Below are 23,659 nucleotides of genomic sequence, written 5' to 3' on the forward strand. Positions count from 1 at the left end.
AGTTGGGATTCTTTTGGTTGTGCTGCACTGAATGGAGATTTCTTTTATTGAATGGCAAAGTAAAGTGAGTCTGAATGGCCTACTTCTGCTCCTAACTCTGGTGTAACAATTTAGAACAATGCAGAACATCTTTATTGCAATCACTTTCTCATGATCAGATTGATAGTGAATAAATTGGTATCCAGCTCTGAAAAATAATTTTCCAGTTTTTCAACTTTACAAATAGGAATGATTGAAGGATGCAGGATTACCTGAAGCTGTATGCTTTATAACCTGTGATTGAGACACCAAATGTACACCTTGAAAAATAATGGCACATTCCAGTTTTTGCATTGAAAGGATAGACTGATTCTTTCACCAGCTTTGCCTTGCTCTGTAAAGAAATAATTGTGTACAATTTAGCAAATATACATGATTATTTTTCAGTCTTGATATAATTACAGTTTCTTGATATTTATATTTTGTTTTGGTCACGATTGCTAACAGGTTATATTCTTTAGCACCAGAAAACATTCAATTCCTCTTATTTAAAAGCAAATTACTGTAGATACTACAGATGCTAGAAACTGAAAAAAAACCCCCCAGAAAATGCTGGAAAATCTCAGCAGGTCTGACAGCACCTGTAGGGAGAGAATAGAGCCAATGTTCGAGTCTGGATGATGAAGGGTTGGAAAAGAGATGCACTCAATTATTATTATGATCCCAGTTACATAAAATTCCACTGGCAATGTCCAAGCTTTTCTGGGGGAAAGCTGTCAGTTGTGAAATTGTGTGTGTAGATCATCATGTGTGATTTACAGCAAGGTATATCCTATGGCAAGTGAAAATACTGGCATTTTTGAGATGATTTGATTTATCAATGTATGCCTATTAACCATTCAGAAAAACAATTAAATTGCTCCCAGAATTAACTTTCTTGCCACTATCTCACCAATAGGGCTGCTCACCCATGTGAAGTGGGTTCAATGGCGCATGAACAGCCTTGCCTGCAGCAGTAAGCTACCTAATGGGATTCCCACTTTTGGAACTGTTAGCTGGAGAGCTTTTGAGGTAGAAAACAGCACAAGACCATTTTCAAGAACATACTTCAACTTAAATAAGAGCAATTATGAGTGCATGAAAACAGAGCTTTCTGAAGACACTAGCAAATGAGATTTAGGTCAACAGAGATACAGTGGCAGACATTTAAAGGGACATTTCAGGATACACAGAATAGATACATTCCAATGAGAAAAAAAAATTCCAAGGGAAGACCCACTGCCTGTGATTAACTAAAAAATTAAAAAGACATTTAATTGCAGAAAGGTTGATAACAGATCAGAAGATTAGGCAGAATATTTAAAAAATGTGAAATTGATGAAGACATTAGGGATGAGATTTTCCCAGATACTGGCAAATCTGATATCGGGCCACACGGTGGCACAGTGGTGAGCACTGATGTCTCCAGGGACCCAGGTTCAATTCTGGCCTTGAGTCACTGTCTGTGTGGAGACTGCATGTTCTCCCCAGGGGTTTCCTCTGGGTGCTCTGGTTTCCTCCCACATTCCAAAGATGTACAGGTTAGGTTGATTGGCCATGCTAAATTGACCCTAGTGTCAGGGGATTAGCAGAGTAAATATGTGGGGTTAAGGAAAGAGGGCTTGGGTGGGATTGTGGGTCGGTGCCGACTTGATGGGATGAATGGCCTCCTTCCACACTCTAGGGATTCTTTGATTCTATGAAAAGTGGCACTGAGGTCACCAACGGAAATGACAGCCTTCTCTGCCACCTGGTTCGTGGCTGTATAAAAAATACTTCAAGGACCGAATACTTCATGGGCCGAAGGACCTGTTTGCATGCTGGAAACTTCTATGACTGGGTTCCATGATGTATCGCTGGTCTCTGATTCGCCTGCCTTACCAAAAACTTTGAAATGCTAGCACTGGAGCACTATTTTTAAAGGACCCCCCCCCCCCCCCCCCCCCCTCCACCCCAGTCCGTGGCAACAAAACGACAGAATCCTGGGATCCAGCCCTAGGATACCACTTGGACTTACCCAGGCAGCGAGTGGGCATTGCCAGGAGGAGTGCCCAGCCAATGGCCCTCTCCCCACAGATATCCCCTGGGCAGCTGCTTGGCAGCTGCATGCATTCGGAGACCAGTAGGCCTTCACACCATTCAGCTATCATGCCATTGTCAATGGATGTTTTGATGGGGGCAAAAGGAGATGATTCCGGCATCGAAGCCCGATAATTACATGGTAATGTATTCAAATGAGAAACATGCCTCGTCACTGGCAGGGAGAGGGGACAATGGTATCACACATTTACATCAGTGTAAAAGGTGACTTGCACTTCTTGCAATATTCTCTGCTTCTGTAACGGAACCAACCCAATGCAAACAGGAGCGGAAATTCCGATCCTGAGAGAAAAATTAGAGCATGAGAGAAACATTAGAACACAATAGTGAGTGTTGGTCCTATAGAAAGTGAGTTTGGGAAATTAATAATGGAAAACATTAGATGACAAAACAAAAGACAAACAGAAAACAAAAGATGACAGATGAATTGAATTGATATTTGGCATACATCTTCATGATAGAGGATACAAGTAGCACCCCAGAAATAGATGTAATCAGGAAACAGAAGGGAGGGAGGAACTCAGGAAAATTACAATCAGCAGGGAGGTGGTACTGAGCAAATAGCTGGAGCTACAGGCTGACAAATACCCCCCCAATCCTGATGGACATCATCTTTGAGTCTGAGGTGAAATGGCGAGTGAGATAGTTGAGGCATTGGTTCTAATTTTCCAAAATTCACTAAAATTAGGGAAGATAGATTGAGAAATAGTGAAGTAACCCTTTTATTCAAAAAGGGTTACTTCAAAGACATTAAGCCAAATTTTCCACCCCCTTTAGCGCAGGGCAGGAGCAGAAGATATCCTAAGAAGTCAAAGTGGTATTTTATGTCAATGTGAAAGCTTCCTGAATCATCCCCTCTGCTTGTTAGTGGTGGGACACGATTTCCGACATTCAACATTGGAAACATCAATCTAATACATTTGTTTTTATTATTGGATGGCAGGGTGATGCAGTGGTTAACACTGCTGCCTCACAGCGGCAGCATTCAATTCTGGCCTCAAGTGACTATCTGTGTGGAGTTTGCACATGCTCCCTGTGTCTATATGGGTTTCCTCTGAGAGCTCTGGTTTCCTTTCACATTCCAAAGATTTGCGTGTTAGGTTGATTGACTATGCTAAATTGTCCTTTCGTATTAGAGGTATTAGCAGGATAAATATGTGGGGTTATGGGGATGGGTGGGATTGTTGGTGGTGCAGGCTCGATGGACTGAATGGCTCCTTCTACACTATAGGGATTCTATGATTGGGTCCACATGCAGGAATCCATATCCCTCAGTCAAATAATTCATCCGGAGTGGCAAGATATCAGAATGGCGTGAATCATCACTGACTTGAAAGGGCTTGACTTGGCGAGAAGACGCAGCATTCATGGAGCAGCTCCACCCAATAAGGGGTTGACTCAGTGATACCAGCCCTGATAGGGTGTGACCAAGTTAACACTGAAAGGGATCTGCAGTAACCTTGGGAGGATACCGTGGGGTTGACTGCTGTGTACCAGGACACTAGTCGGAGTAGACAGGAGAAAGGTTCCAGCATACCGGGGCTGAAGCCTCCTGGTAACCCCACTTCTCCATTCCGTAACCCAGATAGGTTACTTGAGGTATCAGGAAGAAGCATTCTCTGTTCTTAGGCACGCACCGGCCCTTGAAAAATGATTAAGAATTTCCTCAAGGTTCTCGAATTGTTTCTTCTTTGTTTTACCTGTAATGAGAACGTCATCCAGATAAACAGCAACCTGAGATAAACCTTGTAACACGTTCTACATTGTTCACTGGGCGGTCAAAGAGGCTAATGATACCCCAAAGGGTAGCCTCATATATTGGTAGAGGCCCTAATGAGTATTGATTGTGAATATTTCTACGAATCCTCCTTCAGCTGTAATTGCAAATAAGCATGACTTGTATCCAGTTTTGAGGAGAAGAGTCCTCCTGACAACTCCGCATATAAATTCTTGATCCAAGGAATTGGGTATTTATTCAGCTGTAAGAAGTGATTTATTGTTACCTAACACAAGCCAAGGAAACTGCTGAAAAGGATAGACATGTCCAAATAAATGCATGGTTTTCTAGGTATTTTAGTATAGTCATATATTCTGCCATTGGCAGACTAAAAGCAGTTTTGGATGGAATGCTAAATTTTCTGTTCTTGCAACGGATCCCACCATGGATGAGACCAGAGAATCTGCCCATAGCAAATGATGAGAAGGCTGGTTGTGTATGTATCGATATATCATCGCAGTTTGACAAACTGAGATGGACCAGGTGTTGTACATTTAAAGAATAGGAATAGACATTGTTCTTCTTTGCTCAGACAGTAGTGATCCTCTGGAATGCACTGCTGGTATGTGTGCTGACTCTCTAAATGCCTGCAAGAGAGAAATGGACTAGTTCTAGGCTTGGGCACAGATTGCAGTTTATAAAAGTTAAACATTGAACATAAGCATGGTCAATATGATCACTGAAGATCACAGAAGAGAGTTTTTTTAAAATTTTCATTGATTTTCTCTCTTTTCTAGGCGATTATACAGATTACAGATGCAGGGAGGAGGGATTAGGAAATGTTCAGTCAAAATGCTCCAATGATCATGAGTGTGCAGTGAGTTAATAAAACAGCTGGTCTTCTCTTGTTCATCATTTTCATATTCCATAAAAGGTATGGCTATGAAATCATTGACAAATAAATGCTGGCAGTTTAAGAAACATTACTAACCTGATTTAGCCACATCAGGGCACTGATAGGTGAGCCACCCTTGCAGCCAGCATCCCTGTAAGAACAATCAATAACCTCTTGTGCGCTCAGCAACTCCAAATGTCCTCTTTTGATTGCATATGAAGATTCAATACTCTCCACAACACTGAACGCCCAACATCCACCACACTAAAACACAAAATGCACAGAGGTTAGTCTGACAATTGCATAACCCAGTTTACTCCCAAGAATTTTTACTCTTCAGACTTGTGAGATTACCATTTAAAAATAATTACATACATTAAATATAAATGCAGAAAATTTGAAACAGGGTTAGTCAATGATAGAGCTCATAAGTTACCATTCACCTTTTCTGGCACCGAGGATTTCAAAGGAGCAAAAAATGTTTGCGTATGAAAACGTTTAGAACTTTCACATCATTATTGGGACATCAACATATTCACAACATCCAGCAGTCTTTAAAGAAAATTTTATTTTATCTAAGTATGATTAGAAATTCTTTGATCTTACTTTTGGAATGGGAAATCTTTGGGGAAAAACTCCTGGATTTTCTGGACATATTGCCAGCTTTCTGGGGAACTTAAAAATGTTAATCCTGTAAGTGCTTTAGCAGATAAATGATTCACTCAAGCACACTTCATGTCCATAATTGTACATTTTGACACCAGACTGAGCTAAGCAGCCAAGGAAGCAACCCAACAAAATGATGAATGCATTATGGTTCTTTAACAAAAAAGGCTATTAAACCATAGTACTTAATAAAAAAAATATTCATTTAGAATTAATCATTGGCAAGGAACTAGTAGATAATGTTACATAAGGCATATCATAGCAAATAATTTATCACTTTATTCATTTAGCTTCAAGGAGCAATACGTAAAAAAGTGTTGATTTAAAAGTAGATTCAAGGAAGCAAAGATTTCATGAAATGCCAGACCTCACAATCAGTGTGCAATTGTAAATCTTAAAAAATTACAAGGGAATTACTATCTCCTTTATAAGGTAGCGCTGTGCTACTATGATTAAAAAGCCTATTTTGGCAGCTACAACACTTCACTCTATAGGTTGCTTTATTCTCTACTACAGCATATGCTGATATCTATTGGCTCATACAACTGGATGGCATGGTGGCACAATGGTTAACACTGCTGCTTCACAGCACCAGGGACCCAGGTTCAGTTCCGGTTTCAGATGACCATGTGTGGAGTTTGCATATTCTCCCTGTGTCTGTATGGGTTGCCACCAAGGCTCCGGTTTCCTCCCATACTCCAAAAATGTGCAGGCTACACGGATTCATAGAATCATAGAATTCCTACAGTGCGGAAGGAGGCTATTCAGCCCATCAAGTCTACACCAACCACAATCCCACCCAAGTGCTATTCCCATAACCCCACATGTTTACCTTGCTAATTCACTAGCGTCAATTTAGTATGGCCAATCAACCTAACTGGCACGTCTTTGGACTGTGGGAGGAAACTGGAGCACCTGGAGGAAACATATGTAGACACTGGGAGAATGTGAAAACTTCACATAGTGACCCCAGGCCAGAATTAAACCCGGGTCCCTGGCACTATGAGGCAGCAGAGCTAACCAGTGTGGTTTGGCCATGCTAAATTGTCCCTTAGTGTCAAGAGAATTAGTGGGGTAAATACGTGGGGTTGTGGGGTTGGAGCCTGGGTAGAATTGTTGTCGGTGCAGGCCCAATGGGTCGAGTGGCCTCCTTCTGCACTGTAGAGATTCTCTGATTCTATTCTATACAACTGCTTTTCTAGTTGAAATGCTAAATGTCATAATAAGAAGTCTCACAACATCAAATTAAAGTCCAACAGGTTTATTTGGTTGCACAAGCTTTCACAGCGCTGCCTGTTCATTAGGTGACTCCACATCATAGCAACATAATAACAGGATTCTTAATAATCGAGCTGTTCTTTCCAATCATCTATTTTGATTGAGATTATTTTGAAGGTTGCAATATCAAAATGTTTTTGCTATTTTTCAAAAACAAAAGTAAGGAACAACTTTTAAGAATAACCCTTGGCCATGTACCCAGAAGGTTGTTGGCACCTACTTAACAGAAGCTGGGGTTAAAGAAGGATGGATCAGAGGCTGTGGTTGTGACAAGGGGATGAATCAGAGGCCAGGTGACAGGATCGAATACTGAAGAGAAGGAAGAAATTGGAGGTCAGAATTCAGGATCAGAGTCCAAGAGTCAGGAAAGAGCTGCACAGCGCATGCAATCTGCACACTGCACACAGCTGATTCACTAAATAGCAACTAGTCACAGGACTTAATATTGTATACGGAAAGACAACATTATCAGAAAAGGGTGGGTGTTCTAGCTTCCCAATAAGCTTCTTTTACAATACCGATGGTTAGACAGGCAGTGGCAATGGCACGCTATGTTCTTCTACTGTTCTTGGGTTGCTACTGCTTCATTTCCACTGGCAGAACTAGTGATAATTTCTCCCCTTGCCTCACACGCTCCCTGAATATATCCAGACTTAATGTTAAAATATTCCTATTCATTTCAGCCCACACTGAGATAGTTACCAAGACTCCATACTTTGCATTGATGAGTCTATCAATGAATTGCCGAAGACTGAAAGAATTGTAAGAGCACCTCTCCAAGCTTGCTCACATTCCCTATGAGGAGAACCCTCATAGAAGGTGGCATGATGACACAGTGGTTAGCACTGCTGCCTCACAGCGCCAGGGACCCAGGTTCGATTCCCAGCTTAGGTCACTGTCTGTATGGAGTTCACACATTCTCTCCGTACCTGCATGAGTTTCCTCCGGGCGCTCTGGTTTCTTCCCACACTCCAAAGATGTGCAGATTAGGTGAACTGGTAATGCTAAATTCTCCCTCAGTGTAACTGAATAGGCACTGGAGTGTGGTGACTAGGGGATTTTCAGCAGCATCATTTCTCTCATTTACCCACACACTGGTTTCTTTATCAACTTTACTATCAACATAAATTTCATGTGATGGCAAATACTTGCTACCATATATCATCATCTTCAGTTCTGTGCCCAAAGGCATTCGGCACCACGATCTCCACCATGGATAGCGTAAGGTGAAAGGTCCCAAATCCACCCCAGCTGGAGCAGGGATTGAACTCAGGGATTTTGGCATCAAACTGATCAACACCAACCATCCTGAGCCAAACCTCCCCTCCAGGAGTCAGAATTGCTGTGGCAACATACACTTTTCCGTGCATATTTGTAGCCTGAAGCTATAGATAGTGATTTCCATCACATGATTGACCAAAAATTCTTACCCATTCTTACCACCTGCAGTATGTTAGGAGATTTACAAGTTGATAATCAATCTGACGAAGATGCTGTCAGACCTGCTGAGATTTTCCAGCATTTTCTGTTTCTGTTTCAGATTACAGCATTCACAGTATTTTGTTTTTATATTAATAATCAGTCTGTTTGTCCATGTAATGTATGCACTTTCCTCAGTCATCAAGTTTCCTAAAAGAATTCTTTTGGTTAATGCAGAACAACCAGTTCTTTAGGAATCTGTGTTGACTGACGCTGAATGATCTGCACTTTTCCTGAATGTGTTGGAATTTAATGTAATATTGAACACTAATAGTTAATCTTAGAAACCATAGAGACCATAGAAAATTACAGCTCAGAAACAGGCCCCTTGGCCCTCCTTGTCTGTGCTGAACTATTTTTTGCCTAGTCCCACTAACCTGCACTTGGACCCTATCCCTCCACACCCCTCTCATCCATGTACCTGTCCAAGTTTTTCTTAAATGTTAAAAGTGACCCCGCATTTACCACTTTATCCGGCAGCTCATTCCACACTCCCACCACTCTCTGCACGAGAAAGCCCCCCCTAATATTCCCTTTAAACTTTTCTCCTTTCACCCTTAACCCATGCCCTCTGGTTTTTTTCTCCCCCAGCCTCAGTGGAAAAAACCTGCTTGCATTCACTCGATCTATACCCATCAAAATCTTATACATCTCTATCAAATCTCCCCTCATTCTTCTATGCTCCAGGGAATAAAGTCCTAACCTATTCAATCTCTCTCTGTAACTCAGCTTCTCAAGTCCCAAGTCCTTAAAATGAACTAACCTTTAATATCCTTATTATCAGCTTATTCTTGTTGCCATTTTTAAAACTCCATTACATTTTCACTATGGCCAAAATTTGGAAAATTATAGTCAGGACATCAACTCATACATTGGAAAATATTACTGTGTGATCTGACAAGATCCATTTTCTCTAATAACTGTGCTGGCAGCATTACTGAAATAACTACCAGTTACAAAGAATTTTTAGTACTCATCCATGTAGGGAGAAACAGAAACTTACAGATTCTTGATTTCGCACAGGTGTAATAACATTCTTGTCCCTCCAGTCAAATTTTGGTGGTAAAGTTGATTTCTTGGCATTCTTGGGAAATGAAGTGTATTCGGGAAGTTGTACTGATCTTGACCCTAAATATGTTGCTGCAAGTTTAATTATAAAATATTATTTCCTTCTTATTTCATATTAATCTTTTGCAAAATGTGAACATATCATTTCAAACATCCTAATTTGCCCATATTCATCTGCAAAGACATTAAATAATACTTCCAAAAAGCAAAGTTCTGCATGGATGCTTAACATATGCTATACACCTGATTGTGCTGTTGCATTTTAATGCATTGAGTTCATTATAAATTCCGACACCTTTAGCAAAGCTGCTTTGAGCTGGATTCATTGTGCACTCAGTCTAGCAAAAGAGCATGTGAAAGCAAGATAATGTTCTCTGGCACTACCTTGTGCTACACATTCATGTATTATAAATTTCTCTTTACACATGTAATTAACTAGAGGTGATGGTTTGGGAAGAATTCAGATTGGAAGTTTCCTCAGTTCACTATTTGCACGAAAATCAAAACCAAGGAAATCTTTCCTGGTGGTCTGATGGCACAACAAAGTAGTGAGAAATAAGATATTCGCTACTAAGTTGTTTTGCTACAATTTGTCAAATGACCAGTTTTCACCAGGCTGTCAGGGCTAATATGCAGAGAGAAACGAATATACACCTTCACCTAGAATGGATAACTACACGAACAGGCTTTTATGCTTCTACTACCAAACCTGCGCTGGTAGAAACATACAACCTGTAAGAACTGCCACCTTTTGCATATTTTCAGTTCTGTAATCTGTACTGCACACTGACTATCCGTAGAACTCCTACAGTGCAGAAGGAGGCCATTCTATCCATTGAGTCTGCACTGACCCTCCAAAAGAGTACGCTACTTGGGCCCACTCCCCTGTCCTATCCCCGTAACCCCATTCTTTTGTCATGGCCAATCCATCTAACCTGCACATCTTTGGACTGTGGGAGGAAACCAGAATGTCCGGTGGAAACCCACGCAGACAGGGGAGAATGTGCAAGTTCCACACAGAAAGTCACCCAAGGCCAGAACTAAACCCGGGTCCCTGGCGCTGTGAGACAGCAGTGCTAACCACTGTGCCACTATGCTCATGGTAGGCTCATCCAGAAGATTAAGATGCATATGATCCACAGTGACTTGGTCGCTTGGATTTAGAATTGGCTTACTCATAGAAGTTAGAGAGTAGTGGTGGAGGGGTGTTTAGCATTAATTATGCAAAATGTAGTGCATTGAGCCCAGGTATAATAATAATGTTTTAATATTAATATTCTGACTGTATTGAAATGTTACAATTGCAAATTCACCTCTGAAAACTTCAGATGACATATCAGAAAACTGGTTGATTCCATAAATAGCAGAGTCACTTTCATTCGACAGGATTGAAGAAACAATATTCATGGTGTAATGTCTCTGTATGCTTTCCTACAAAAGAAAAAATATTTTTTTCCAATATCAAGATTCAGAAATGGGACAAAGTTATAATACTATTATTTTCCTTAAAGTCTATGTATAAATTTAAATTTGTGAAATTTTCCCTTTTTTGAAAAAAAATAGCTAAAAGTGATTAGCTTTCATCTTTAAAATTATGCTGTTTGAAAACATTCTGATATATCAGTGCACTCAACGTGTTGAATCTCCCACTGCTCAAGATGCTTTGCTAGCACAAGGAAACACTAATATGAGATTACAAATGTCTGTTGTTTGATTTTTAAAAAGAACATGCATCAAAATATGATGCTTCACCATCAAAGTAATTGTGCTTCACTTTCAAAAATTGAGACTTGATAAAACTGAAATAAGCAGCACAGAATCAACTAATTGTAATGCAAAATGTATGAAAGAAAACAGGAATTAAATCAATCGATTGCATAACATACTTAAACCACAGGCCTAAATCTTTTGAACACTGAATCATTGGAGATCAGACATACGATCCAAGATGCACATTGGGACCCCACGAAAATCCCAATGCACTAATATTTGAGGGAATTATCCAGGAAGCTTGTACTTCCAACAAGTAACTACTCTGCTTCTGGGACCCTCTAGAAACATCTCTCACTCTGAGTTCAGACAGTTCCAATGTAGTTAACTGAATGGTTATCCCAGGAAACGTCAGGCAGAAAAATCTTAGTCTGACACCTGGGTAACAGAACTGATCACAACCACCTCCCCCCACCCCACCCACGCACCCCACCCCCCCAACCCTCCACCACCACCACCACCCCACCAACATTCATTCACTTTGATACCTCACTAACCTCTCAAACCCGATTCCCCCTGAACCCCCAACTGACATCCCCCTCCCACCATCTGACCACTCCCAACCCAACTATCCCTCTTGACCACCTGACTACACCCCCAACCACACTAACCCCAGACCGCAAGATTGTACCTCTGACCTGATCTATCTAACCCCCACAGCCTGACATTCCCCTACAAACCTTCAGACTGCCTTCCCACCACCAGGTTACATCCCTGATCTGACCCAACTACCCAACCACCACCCCCCACCGACCTGACCTGTCTAACCCCCACAACCCGACTACCTCTATACAAACGTTAGGAATGGGTTAATAGACTTCCAATGAAGTCCTAATTTGATGTCAATTATTCAATAGAAGTCACTGATATATAAAGGGATCATAGGTGGCACTATTTTGTTGGTGGAGTTTTGTGTGTGAAGTTGGATCAGAGAACCAAGGGTATTTTGTGAAGAAGCAGAACTCATGTCTCCTTTACTCTACAGCAACTGTAAAGCTCAAACAGTGGTAGTAGAGGATGGTTGTTGGTTCCCAGTAAATGACTGCAAATGACAACTTTTTTTAGGGGAAAAAAAAGATATTCAAATTCTAAATCAACAATGGTGTGAGTACGAGACAACAAAATGGCTGAACCCAGAATAAGAATGTCAGGATATGACTATCCACTATTATTTTCAGAAACTGAAGCTTATGACCAATGGAGAAGTGAAGTCCATATGTGGAATATGGTTACTACTTTGGGGAAAAGGAAACCAGGAATGGCATTGGTTCTTTCCTTACTTTTTTTATAGAAGTAAAAATCAGATGCAAAGTGTTTCCTGAATTTTTGAATTTGAAATTTGGAACATTTGAATTCTGAAGGTCTGGATAACTTATTAAATTTTTTGAATAAGATTTAACAAAAAGATAGTTTAAGAAGGATAGCAAGAATAATCCAGGCAATTATAGGCTTGTGAGTGGTAGGGAGGATTCTTCACGACAGGATTTACTCCCACTTAAAAATAACTGAATGTATTAGTGAAACAGCATGGTTTTGTGAAGAGGTCATGTCTCACTAACTTGATTGTGTTTTTTTTTGAACAGGTGATGAAGATGATTGAGGGTAGGGCAGTGATGTTGTTGACATGGACTTCAGTAAAGCCTTTGAGGTCCCTCAGACTGGTGCAGAAGTGAGCTGGCAAGGTGAATACAGAACTGGCTTCATAGAAGAGAGGGTAGCAGTAGGAGGTTGTTTCTGAATGGAGGGCTTGACAAGTGGCATTCCTCAGGGATCAGTGCTGTTTGTAATATATAAATGATTTTTGGAGGAAAATATAACTAGTTTGATTGCATTTGAGGACACAACAAAGGTTAATGGGCTTGCAGAGAGCTATGAGGGCCATCAGAGGATACAGATCAGTTGGAGACATGGCAGATGGTGTTCAATCTAGGCAAATGTGAGGTAATGCCTTTTGGAAGGTCTAATACAAATGGAAAATATACAGTAAATCTCAAACCTTGAATATTAATGGGCAGAGGGATCTGGTGCACAGGGTATACAGGTTACAAAGTGGCAACACAGGTGAAGGAGGCAGTCAAGGTGGCATACAGCATGCTTGACTTCATCAGCTGGGGCATTAAGTTTAAAAGTTGGCAGTCATGTTGCAGATTTATGGAACCATAGTTAGGATGTACTTGGAATATAGTATTCAATTCTGGTTGCCATGTCATCGGAATGACATGGAGACTTTGGACAGGGTACAGAAAAGATTTGCCAGGATGTTTCCTGGTATGGAGGGCATTAGCTATGAGAAACTTGTTTGTTCTCACTGGAACAACAGGTTGAGGTGATTTGATAAAGTCTACAAGATTGAGGGGCATGGATAGAGTGAATAGTCAAACTTTTTCCCAGGGTGGAAGAATCAATTATTAGGGGGCCTAAGTTTAAGGTGAGGGGCAAGGTTTAAAGGGATATGAGGCAAGTTTTTTTACATAAGTGGGTGGGTGCCTGGAACTCACTGGGGGAGGTAGTGGAAGTAAATAAGACTTTTAAACAGCATCTGGACAAATACATGAATAGGATGGGAAGAGGGATATGGTCCTCAGAAAGGTAGGGAGTTTTAGTTCAGTTGGGCAGCATGGTTAGTACAGGCTTAGAGGGCTGAAGGGCCTGTTCCTGTGCTGTAATTTTCTTTGTTCTAACAGATCAGAAATTTTTGAAAATGTGATTGTGTGGATAAGGGCAGTTCAGCTGATGTAGTTTGAATTTTAGCAAAGCCTTTGACAAGGTCCCACATGGGAGACTGAAAATGAAAGCACATGGAATCCAGGGAAACCTGGAGGTGGATCAGAAACTGGTTCAAAATAAGACTCATTGTGTTGGTGGAAGGCTGTTAGTGACTGGAGGCTGGTGTCCAGAGTGTATTGCAAGGATCAGTGCTGGGACCCTTGTTCGTTTTGTGATAGATGATGGGGAAAAATTGAGCAATTTTGCAGATGACACCAAGATTGGTAGGGTGGTAAATAGTGAAGAAAGTCATGGGTTACAGGAAAATGTAGACAGATGGGTCAGTGACAGATGGTATTTAACCCTGATAAGTGTGAATTTATGCACTTTGAAAGAAGTAGCATGACAATATTTAATGAATGGCAGGACACTGGGAAGCTCAGTGGAACAGATGGATCTTGGGATACTTATTCTCTGATACATGAAGGTGGCAGATCAGGTGAATGGGGTAATTAAGAAGGCATATGGGACACTTGCTTTTATCAGTTGTGGCACAGAGCAGAAGGGCAAAGAGGTTATGTTGAAACTGTACAGAATGTTGATTGGGCCATAGCTGGACTACTAATGCAGTTCTGGTCACCTCACTATAGGAAGGGTGTGATTGCACTGGAAGGGGTACAGAGGAGATTCATCAGGATATTGCCTGGATGGAGCATTTAAGCTATAAGGAGAGACCTGTGTTGAGCCACTTCCTGACACCCTCCAATCCCCAGCACTTTCTGTCAATCCCTGTGGCACTCTGCTTGATAAACCCCTGCCTACTGAGGCACAGCCCTGACATACAGTCTGCATCCTTCTAGCCATCAGGGTTTCAAATTCTCCTCCCCACCTCCCCCCCCCCCACCCCCCCCTTCCCCCCCCCCCCCCCCCCCACAACCCCCCACACTTCTGTCCCCACAGGAGAAGATCATCCATAATTGCCAGGAATGTGAAGACTGCAGGTGGAGTCCTCACTGTTTGAGGAGCGACTTTTGGAAATGTTTGCAAAGTCAGGATAGTGGTGACAGACACACAGGTCAGGTGAGACACAAACCTTCATTTGTAGGATTGTAGAATCTTACGGTGCAGGAGGCCACTTGGCCCAGTGAGTCTACGTTGACCACAATACTACCCAGGTCCCATCCCCATAACCCCACACATTTATCTTTGCTAGTCCCCTGACATCAAGGGGCAATTTGGAATGGCCAATCCACCTAACCTGCACATCTTTAGACATTCAGGTGACTTATCTCAAGCAAGTTGCAATCTGTCTAGATACTTGCCCCTGCCTTGCACTTACCCATGTGCCACCTTTTGCAGGAGCAGAACTTGATGAGCCCAGGCCTTCAGGAGTTCCCCTGCTAACCCCACAGAGACCCAGCCAACACCTCAGAGGAAGGCTGTGATAACTCCAGTCACCAGGGGTGGGACATGTTAGTGTTGGGGGGTTCTCAGGCACTTTCTGGTGAGAACAATACAGCCATTGATGCACATCAGGTGCAAGTGGGAATATCATGGGCTCAGGGAAGCGAAAGTCACCAGAGCCAAGGAGACAGCTGGCCTCCAGCCAGGTGCCAAGCCACTGAGATCAGTTCTCCTGAAGCTGCTGGAGTTGCAGAAGCAGGGAGGGGCTGTGTTAATGAGCCATGGCTGCAGGCCTCCAGAGCTTGGTCAGTCTTAAGGGCACTTGCTGAAGGGATCTAGAGCTTTTTCCAGACTTGGAGGCCTATTGCTGAGGGCTTGCACACAAGACAGAGTTGGACCTCCAGGTCTAGCAAAGCCAAGTGATGCTTTAGGCCTCAAGCTCACTCCAGATGCCCCTCCATCCCATAGAGTGGGGGAAGCACTGAAACCTTTTCTGGCACCTTCTACCCAGGTGACCCTGGCCGCCCTCAGCTCCTTCAAATCCTCCTTCCCAACACCAGTACACCTCCTGGGCTGCCTGAACTTTGAGTCCTTGGAACTCTTCAAAATACAGTTAAAACAGCGCCAAAGTAGTAGGTAGATTCTTGATGAGCAGGTGATGGAAGCACATCTAGGATAGGTGGTTCCAATTAGATCAACTATGATATTGAATGACCAAGTCAGTGATCTACTCCTGCTCCTAATTTGTATTGTGAGAAGTTTACAGCATGGAAACAGGTCCCTGGGCCCAACTTGTCCATGCTGCCCTTTGTGAACCTCGAAGCTAGTCCCAATTGTCCGCGTTTGGCCCATATCCCGCTATACCTATCTTACCCATGTAACTATCTATATTCTTTTTAAAAGACAATTGTACCTGCCTCTACTATTACCTCTGGTAGCTTGTTCCAGACACTCACCACCCTCTGGAAAAAGTTGCTCCTCTGGACACTTTTGAATCCCTCCCCTCTCACCTTAAACCTATGCTCTTGTTTTAGACTCCCTTACCTTTGGGAAAAGATATTGACTATCTTTCTGATCTATGTCCCTCATTATCTTAGACCTCTAAGATCACTCCTCAGCCTTCTACGCTCCAGAGAAAAAAGTTCCAGCCTCAAGTCCCAGTAGCCATCAAGTCCCAGTAGCATCCTAGTAAGTCTTTTCTTTCTAGTTTAATAATATCCTTTCTATAATAGGGTGACCAGAATGATGTACAGTATTCCAAGTGTGGCCTTACCGATGTCTTGTACAAGATGTCCCAACTCTTGTATTTGGTGTTCTGACCAATGAAACCAAGCTTGCTGAATGCTGCCTTCACCACTCTGTCTACCTGTGACTCCACTTTCGAGGAGCTATGAATCGGTACCCCTAAATCTTTGTAACTCCCCCTAACACCCTACCATTAACTAAGACCTGCCCTTGTTCAATCTACAAAAGTTTAATTTTAAATGTGAGATTAAAACCTCATTTATCTAAATTAAACTCCATCTGCCATTTGTCAGCCCACTGGCCCAATTAAACAAGATCCTGCTGCAATCTGAGAACATTCTTCAGTGTCTGCTATGCTGCCAAACTTATTGTCATCTGCAAATTTACTAACCTTGCCTCCTATATTCTCATTCAAATCATTAATATAAATGACAAATAACAGTGGACCCAGCACTGATCCCTGAGGCACACTGCTGGTCATGGGCCTCCAGTTTGAAAGACAAATCTCTACAACCACCCTCAGGCTTCTGTCATCAAGCCACTTTTGTATCCATTTAGCTATCTCACCTTGGACCTGTGAGATTTAACCTTATGCAGTGACCTACCATGCAATATCTTGTCAAAGGCCTTGCAGACAACATCAACTGCACTGCCCTCATCTACCTTCTTGGTTACCCTTCAAAAAACTCCATCACATTTGTGAGATGTAATTTTCCACTCACAAAGCCACGCTGACTGTCCCTAATCAGTCCTTGCGTCTCTAAATGCCTGTAGATCCTGTCTCTCAAAATATCTTCTAACAACCTACCCACCACAGATGAGAGGTTCACTGGCCTGTAGTTCCCAGGCTTTTCCTTGCAGCTCTTTGTAAACAAAGACACAACATCTGCCATCCTCCAATCTTCAGGCACCTCACCTGTGACTAACGGTTATGGAAATATCCCTGCTAGGGCAATTTTCTCCCTAGCTTCCCACAATGTCCAGAGATTTGTCTACCTTAATGCACTTTAAGATTTCCAGCACCAACTCCTCTGTAATATGTAGACTCTTCAAGGCATCACTATTTATTTCTTCAAGTTCCCCAACATCCGCGCTTTTCACAACAGTAAATACTGATGCGAAATATTCATTTAGGATCTCACCCATCTCATGTAGATCGGCACATAGATGACCTTGTTGATCCTCAACAGGTCCTACTCTCTCCTTAGTTACTCTTTTGCCCTTAATGTAGTTCTAGAAGCTCTTTGGATTCTCCTTTGCCTTATCTGCCAAAACAATCTTGTTGCCCTCCTGATTTCCCAACTTTACACCTACATCTCCTAAACTCTTCAAAGGATTCAATTGATCTCAGCTGCCTAGGCACATCATATGCCTCCTCCTTCTTCTTGATCAGGGCCTCAATATCCCAAGTCATCCAGAATTCCCTACTTCTGCTAGCCTCCTCTTTTACTCTAAGAGGAATGTGCTTACCCTGAACCCTGGTAAACACACTATTGAAAACATCCCACTTACCAGACATCCCTTTGCCTTTCCACAGACTCCCCCAGTTGAAAGTTCCTGTCTGATGCCATCAAAATTGGCCTTGCCCCAATTCAGAAGTAACTTTTGGGCCATAGCTATCTTAAAACAAATGGAAATATGGTCACTGGTCCCAAGTCTGTTGCCTGCCCTTCCTGATTTCCCAAGAGGAGGTTAAGTTTTGCCCAAAATTATGGAGTTTGATAGGATAGAAAGAAAAAATGTGGACCTCAGGAGGAACATTACCAACAAAGGAGTTAGAACATGGAACTTGCAACTGCACAAGGTATGTGGGATGGATAGCATAGATGCATGTAAGAGAACAAAAATCAGAGGTGCCGAAAGGGTTAAATGAAGTAGCATGGGAGGATGCCTTTGTAGTGCATGCAACACTAGCTGAGCCAAATGCTCTGTTTTGGAATGTAATTCAAAGCAGTTTCTATGATTCCAAAATTAATTTTGACAATTTTATTTCCTTGCATTTTCCATGAGGGCCTGGATGTTGCCATGGTAATTATGGTGAAACTAGCTAGCACTGCTGTACTGAACTGCAATCACAAAGACATAGAATCTGCTATCTCTGATTCTATACTCTACCAGGGGAGGTGCTATTGAGACCCCTGCTAGCATCCCCTACAATAACCACATGCAATCTTTTAGCAGTCAGTGAACTAACAGAAACATTGTCAAAATCCTCAAGTTATACCCAGTTGAATGAGATGTAATCGGGTGTTTAAAGTGTCACAGCAATCTTTCATGATAGTGTCACAAATTTCAAAAGAAAAATGCATTTTGAGAATACCATTAAGTAATGTGAATTTTGAATTTAAATCCTTGTTTTAATCTTTTTGTAAAACATTTCAATCAGGATTCTGATCACATGATTTCTTGTTGAATCAACCACTACCACACATATGTAAACAAGACCATGGTTAACTCGAGGGTTAACAGGTGATAACTGGTTTAGTTATGGTGAGCAGCTGATGGAAGATCATCTGGGGTAGGCAGGCATGTGGAGTTGAGGCTGTGGTTTCATCCAGGCAATAATAAAGTTTTTTAACACCTCGTAACAGTATAGATGTTGCCTTGGGTCAAACAAATGCTAATAACCGCAGCTGCCAGAAGGACTGTTTTAAGTATCGGTGCCTTATTTGGAAGATGATCTGACATTATGTACAGGTCACATGATAACTAGTCATCTTTCATTTCCTGAAAAAAAACATTGAAATGGATGGGAAGCTGGCTGCAACACAAAGATCCACCTTGAAGATACATCAGTCCAGAGAAAGACAGCTAGAAATGGATTCTGCTGTAAGTGACTAGGCAGTTTAAAAGTGTTACCCTTGCAGAATCAAAAGGAAGGAACTTTCTCAACTCTGCAAACTTCCATTCACCAATGAGACTCATCTGTTAAAACCATCTCTGGTAGTTCAACAGTGGAAGTCATTGCAAATGCAGGGACACCAGTACAACTTCAGGAACTTCGCTTCAGATAATACAACATCTCAACTTCAAAACATACTGGGCCTGCACCAACAAATATGTTTATGTGTATTGTATCTTTGTGTTAATAGCATCAACTAAGGACTGCATGGTGGCAGAGATGTGCCACTATTGCTGCCTCAGTGCCAGGGACCCAGGTTCGATTCTTGGCCTTTGGGTCAGAGTCTGTATGTTTTCCGTGTATCTACATAGGTTTCCTCCAGGTGCTCCAATAACATAGAACATTACAGTGCAGTACAGGCCCTTCGGCCCTCGATGTTGTGCTGACCAGTGGAACCAATCTAATGACCCTCTAACCTAAACTATTCCCATGTTATCCGTATGTCTATCCACTGACCATTTGAATGCCCTTAAAGTTGGCGAGTCCACAACTGCTGCAGGCAGGGCATTCCATGCCCTTACTACCCTCTGAGTAAAGAACCTACCTCTGACATCCGTCCTATAATTACCACCTCTTAATTTAAAGCTATATCCCCTTGTGTTAGCCATCACCATCCGAGGAAAAAGGCTCTCACTGTCCACCCTATCTAACCCTCTGATCATCTTGTATGCCTCAGTTAGGTCATCTCGTAACCTTCTTCTAACGAAAATAACCTCAAGTCCCTCAGCCTTTCCTCATAAGACCTTCCCACCATACCAGGCAACATCCTGGTAAACCTCCTCTGCACCCTTTCCAATGCCTCCAACATCTTCCTTATAATGCGGCAACCAGAACTGTACGCAATACTCCAAGTGCAGCCGCACCAGAATTTTGTACAGTTGCAACATGACCTCACGGCTCCGAAATTCAATCCTTCTACCAATACAAGCTAACACACCGTACGCCTTCTTAACAACCTTATCAACCTGGGTGCCAACTTTCAGGGAGTTATGCACATGTACCCCGAGATCTCTCTGTTCGTCAACACTACTCAGAGTCTTTCCATTAGCTCTATACTCTGCACTCCTGTTACTCTTACCAAAGTGAATCACCTCACAGTTTTCTGTATTAAACTCCATTTGCCACCTCTTGGCCCAGCTCTGCAGCTTATCTATGTCCCTCTGCAAACTGTAACATCCATCCTCACTGTCTACAACTGCTCCGACTTTGGTGTCGTCAGCAGATTTACTAACCCATCCTTCTACACCCTCATCTAGGTCATTTATAAAAATGACAAACAGCAGTGGCCCCAAAACAGATCCTTGAGGTACACCACTTGTAACTGAACTCCAGGTTGAATATTTCCCATCAACCACCACCCTCTGTCTTCTATCAGCTAGCCAATTCCTGATCCAAACTGCTAAATCACCCTCAATCCCGTGCATCTGCATTTTCTGCAGTAGCCTACCATGGGGAACCTTGTCAAATGCTTTGCTAAAATCCATATACACCACGTCAACTGCCTTACCCTTATCCACCTCTTTGGTCACCTTTTCAAAAAACTCGATAAGGTTTGTGAGGCATGACCTACCCTTCACAAAACCGTGTTGACTATCCCTAATCAATTTATTTCTCTCTAGATGATTATAAATCCTATCCCTTATAATTCTTTCCAAAACTTTGCCCACAACAGAAGTAAGGCTCACTGGTCTATAATTCCCAGGATGGCCTACTCCCCTTCTTGAACAAGGGGACAACATTTGCTATCCTCCAGTCTTCTGGCACTATACCTGTAGCCAATGACGACATGAAGATCAAAGCCAAAGGCGCTGCAATCTCCTCCCTAGCCTCCCAGAGAATCCTAGGGTAAATCCCATCCGGCCCTGTGGACTTATCTATTTCCATACTCTCAAGAATTGCTAACACCTCCTCATTATGTACCTCAATCCTGTCTAGTCTACAACCCTGTATCGCAGTATTCTCCTTGACTACACTGACTTTTTCCTGCGTGAATACTGACGAAAAATACTCATTCAGTGCCTCTGCCATCTCTTCAGGCTCCACACACAACTTCCCACTGCTGTCTCTGACTGGCCCTAATCTTGCCCTAACCAATCTTTTATTCTTGACATACCTGTAGAAAGCTTTAGGATTCTCCTTGACCCTATCTGCCAAAGTCTTCTCATGTCCTCTTCTAGCTCTTCTTAACTCTCTCTTTAGATCCCTCCTGGCTAATTTATAACTCTCCAGTGCCCTAACTGAGCCTTCACGTCTCATCTTTACACAAGCCTCCTTCTTCCTCTTCACCAGAGATTCAACTTCCTTAGTACACCATAGTCTGAAAGATGTGCTGGTTAGATGTGCTGTCATGATGTGGATATGCCGGCGTTGGACTGGGGTAAACACAGTAAAAAGTCTGACAACACCAGGTTTCAGTCCAACCGATTTATTTGATAGTAAATTCACTATCAAATAGTAAATTTACTATCAAGTAAATTGGTTGGACTGAAACCTGGTGTTGTCAGACTTTTTACTAGATGTGCTGTGCCACGCTAAGTTCTCCCTCAGTGTGCCTGACCAAGGGATTTTCACGGTACTTCATTGCAGTGCAATCTATTTGTGACACTATTAAATAAACTTGAGAATAGGAAGTTTTTTTAACTTACAGGTGAAACAAACATTTTTCTTTTAAGTAAAAAGGCTTTGTTTGCTGGGTTATTTTAAATTGAACACTCATTCTGAGGATAAAATTACACCCACTCATTCAAAATATATTGTTCATGTGCAACTTTGCAGAAACACCTTTCTAAAGCATTTGTAATAAAATGATACACTAACTTTATGGTGACTTAAACAGCATTACTGTCTTGGGAAAATTAATGGTATAATTGTGAAATGTCAAACCTCTCCATTATGATCAATTCCAAATTATTTTTAGAAGGTATATAATTTTTCAGCCTCTATCTTGATCTAATCATAAACATGTATCTTAAATGTTGAGTTGCATAAGATACTCAGTGATTTTAACATCCTAGTCTGCTGTTCGTGAGAATACTTCAATGTGATTTGATGCTTATCCTGCTTGCTGACATCACTTATGAAGTTAGACACTTCATAATCCCCCTGACCTGATGCCATGTTCAAACTGACATCGGGAAAGAAGAAAGTTATAGCACAGAAATCACTAGTTCTTTGTTGGTAGCTTTCTTCAACATTAGCAGAGGGAACTGCTGACTGGAAAATCCAGCCATTACTTTAGTCCTAATGTTTTCTTCTCTTTGGTATGTTCTAACATCTTATCTACTATTTTCCCTCACAATATTTATTTTTGTTTTGCTGTGTTTTTCAAAGCAGGAAAGCTGAGAATGCATCTTAAGTTTTAAATACCCCATTTTGAAGTTTGGGTTGGAGAGAGGCCTTGTGGTGCTGTGGTGGCAGCTGGCTGGCTGGCTCTCAGCCCTAAGCTAGGGGTTTGCGTCCTGCTCTTGGATTTGATGGTCACAGAGCATAAACCTGGCCCTAGCAGGTTCATCAATCTACACATCCTTCCACTGTGCCTTTTGGCAGGCGATAAGAGTGGGAGAATCTCCTGGTCAGTCAGAACCCACAGAAGGCAATGGCAAATCATTGCAGTACCATGCCAAGCACAACCACTGGCCAGCACATGCAAGCCAATGTGCATGGTTCAAGACCTGATGGAGGAGTTTGTTATTAGGCAGAGAAAATACATCCCAAAAGCTAATGTGGCCAGATTTCAAGCAAATCTGTTGGTTTACTGCCAATGCCAGTCTTTGAATTTGCTCCACTGTTTACTGCAGTTACTTAAACATGACCTAACATTGCAATGGGCTTGCAAGCTGAATCGTAGCTGATTAAGAACAAATTTCCTGTTACGATCTGACTTGGCTGATTGTGATTGATAGGAAAGCAGAAGGAGACAGTACTCTACCTGGAATGCATGGTATTTGTGAATGAACCGGGGACTCCCTGCCGGGTAGCTCCGATTATACTTCACTACAAACCGCTGGAAAAGTTTTTCTGCGTGAGCGGCAGCTGCCTCCTCACTCTCGTTCCCCGGCTGGTGGAAAAGCAGCGGTCCGGAGACAGCGAGCTGGCTGCTACACAAGCACCAGAGCAGGAATGTCCAGGACATGCTACTGGACTCAGGGATCAAACAACTTGTGAACCCTCAGTGTGTCAGTCAGCCTGCCTGTAACTACTGCTCCAACCAGCTCACATCCGGAACATGTTCACATCTCAACCAACATCCTGTTAGTTTCACTTTCACTTTAACATGGCTTAAAATGAAGGCACATCGCCAGTTGCAACTTTGAAATTGTCCTGGACACTTCCTGAAAGGGTGATGATAACAGATTCAAAAGTAACTTTTAAAAGAATGAGTTTATCAATTTGAAAAGGAGAAATTTGCAGG

General features: G+C 42.1%; 1 protein-coding gene across 1 annotated transcript in view; it reads right to left on the minus strand.

Moving 5' to 3' along the window:
• The window catches only part of ctso (cathepsin O), a 53,289-nt gene extending 29,835 nt beyond the window's left edge, over positions 1-23,454 (minus strand). Inside the window, exons 1-5 of the mRNA XM_080199660.1 lie at positions 23,177-23,454; positions 10,535-10,652; positions 9,157-9,293; positions 4,827-4,994; positions 252-373 (exon numbers count right to left, since the gene is read on the minus strand). Coding sequence (XP_080055786.1) covers positions 252-373; positions 4,827-4,994; positions 9,157-9,293; positions 10,535-10,652; positions 23,177-23,380 — 749 coding nt within the window. The 5' untranslated portion in view covers positions 23,381-23,454. The remainder of the gene's footprint in view (positions 1-251; positions 374-4,826; positions 4,995-9,156; positions 9,294-10,534; positions 10,653-23,176) is intronic.
• Between the last annotated feature and the right edge of the window lie 205 nt (positions 23,455-23,659).

This window comes from Carcharhinus amblyrhynchos, chromosome 1 (assembly GCF_965287045.1).
Source record: "Carcharhinus amblyrhynchos chromosome 1, sCarAmb.v2.hapA, whole genome shotgun sequence".
Lineage (NCBI taxonomy): Eukaryota > Metazoa > Chordata > Chondrichthyes > Carcharhiniformes > Carcharhinidae > Carcharhinus > Carcharhinus amblyrhynchos.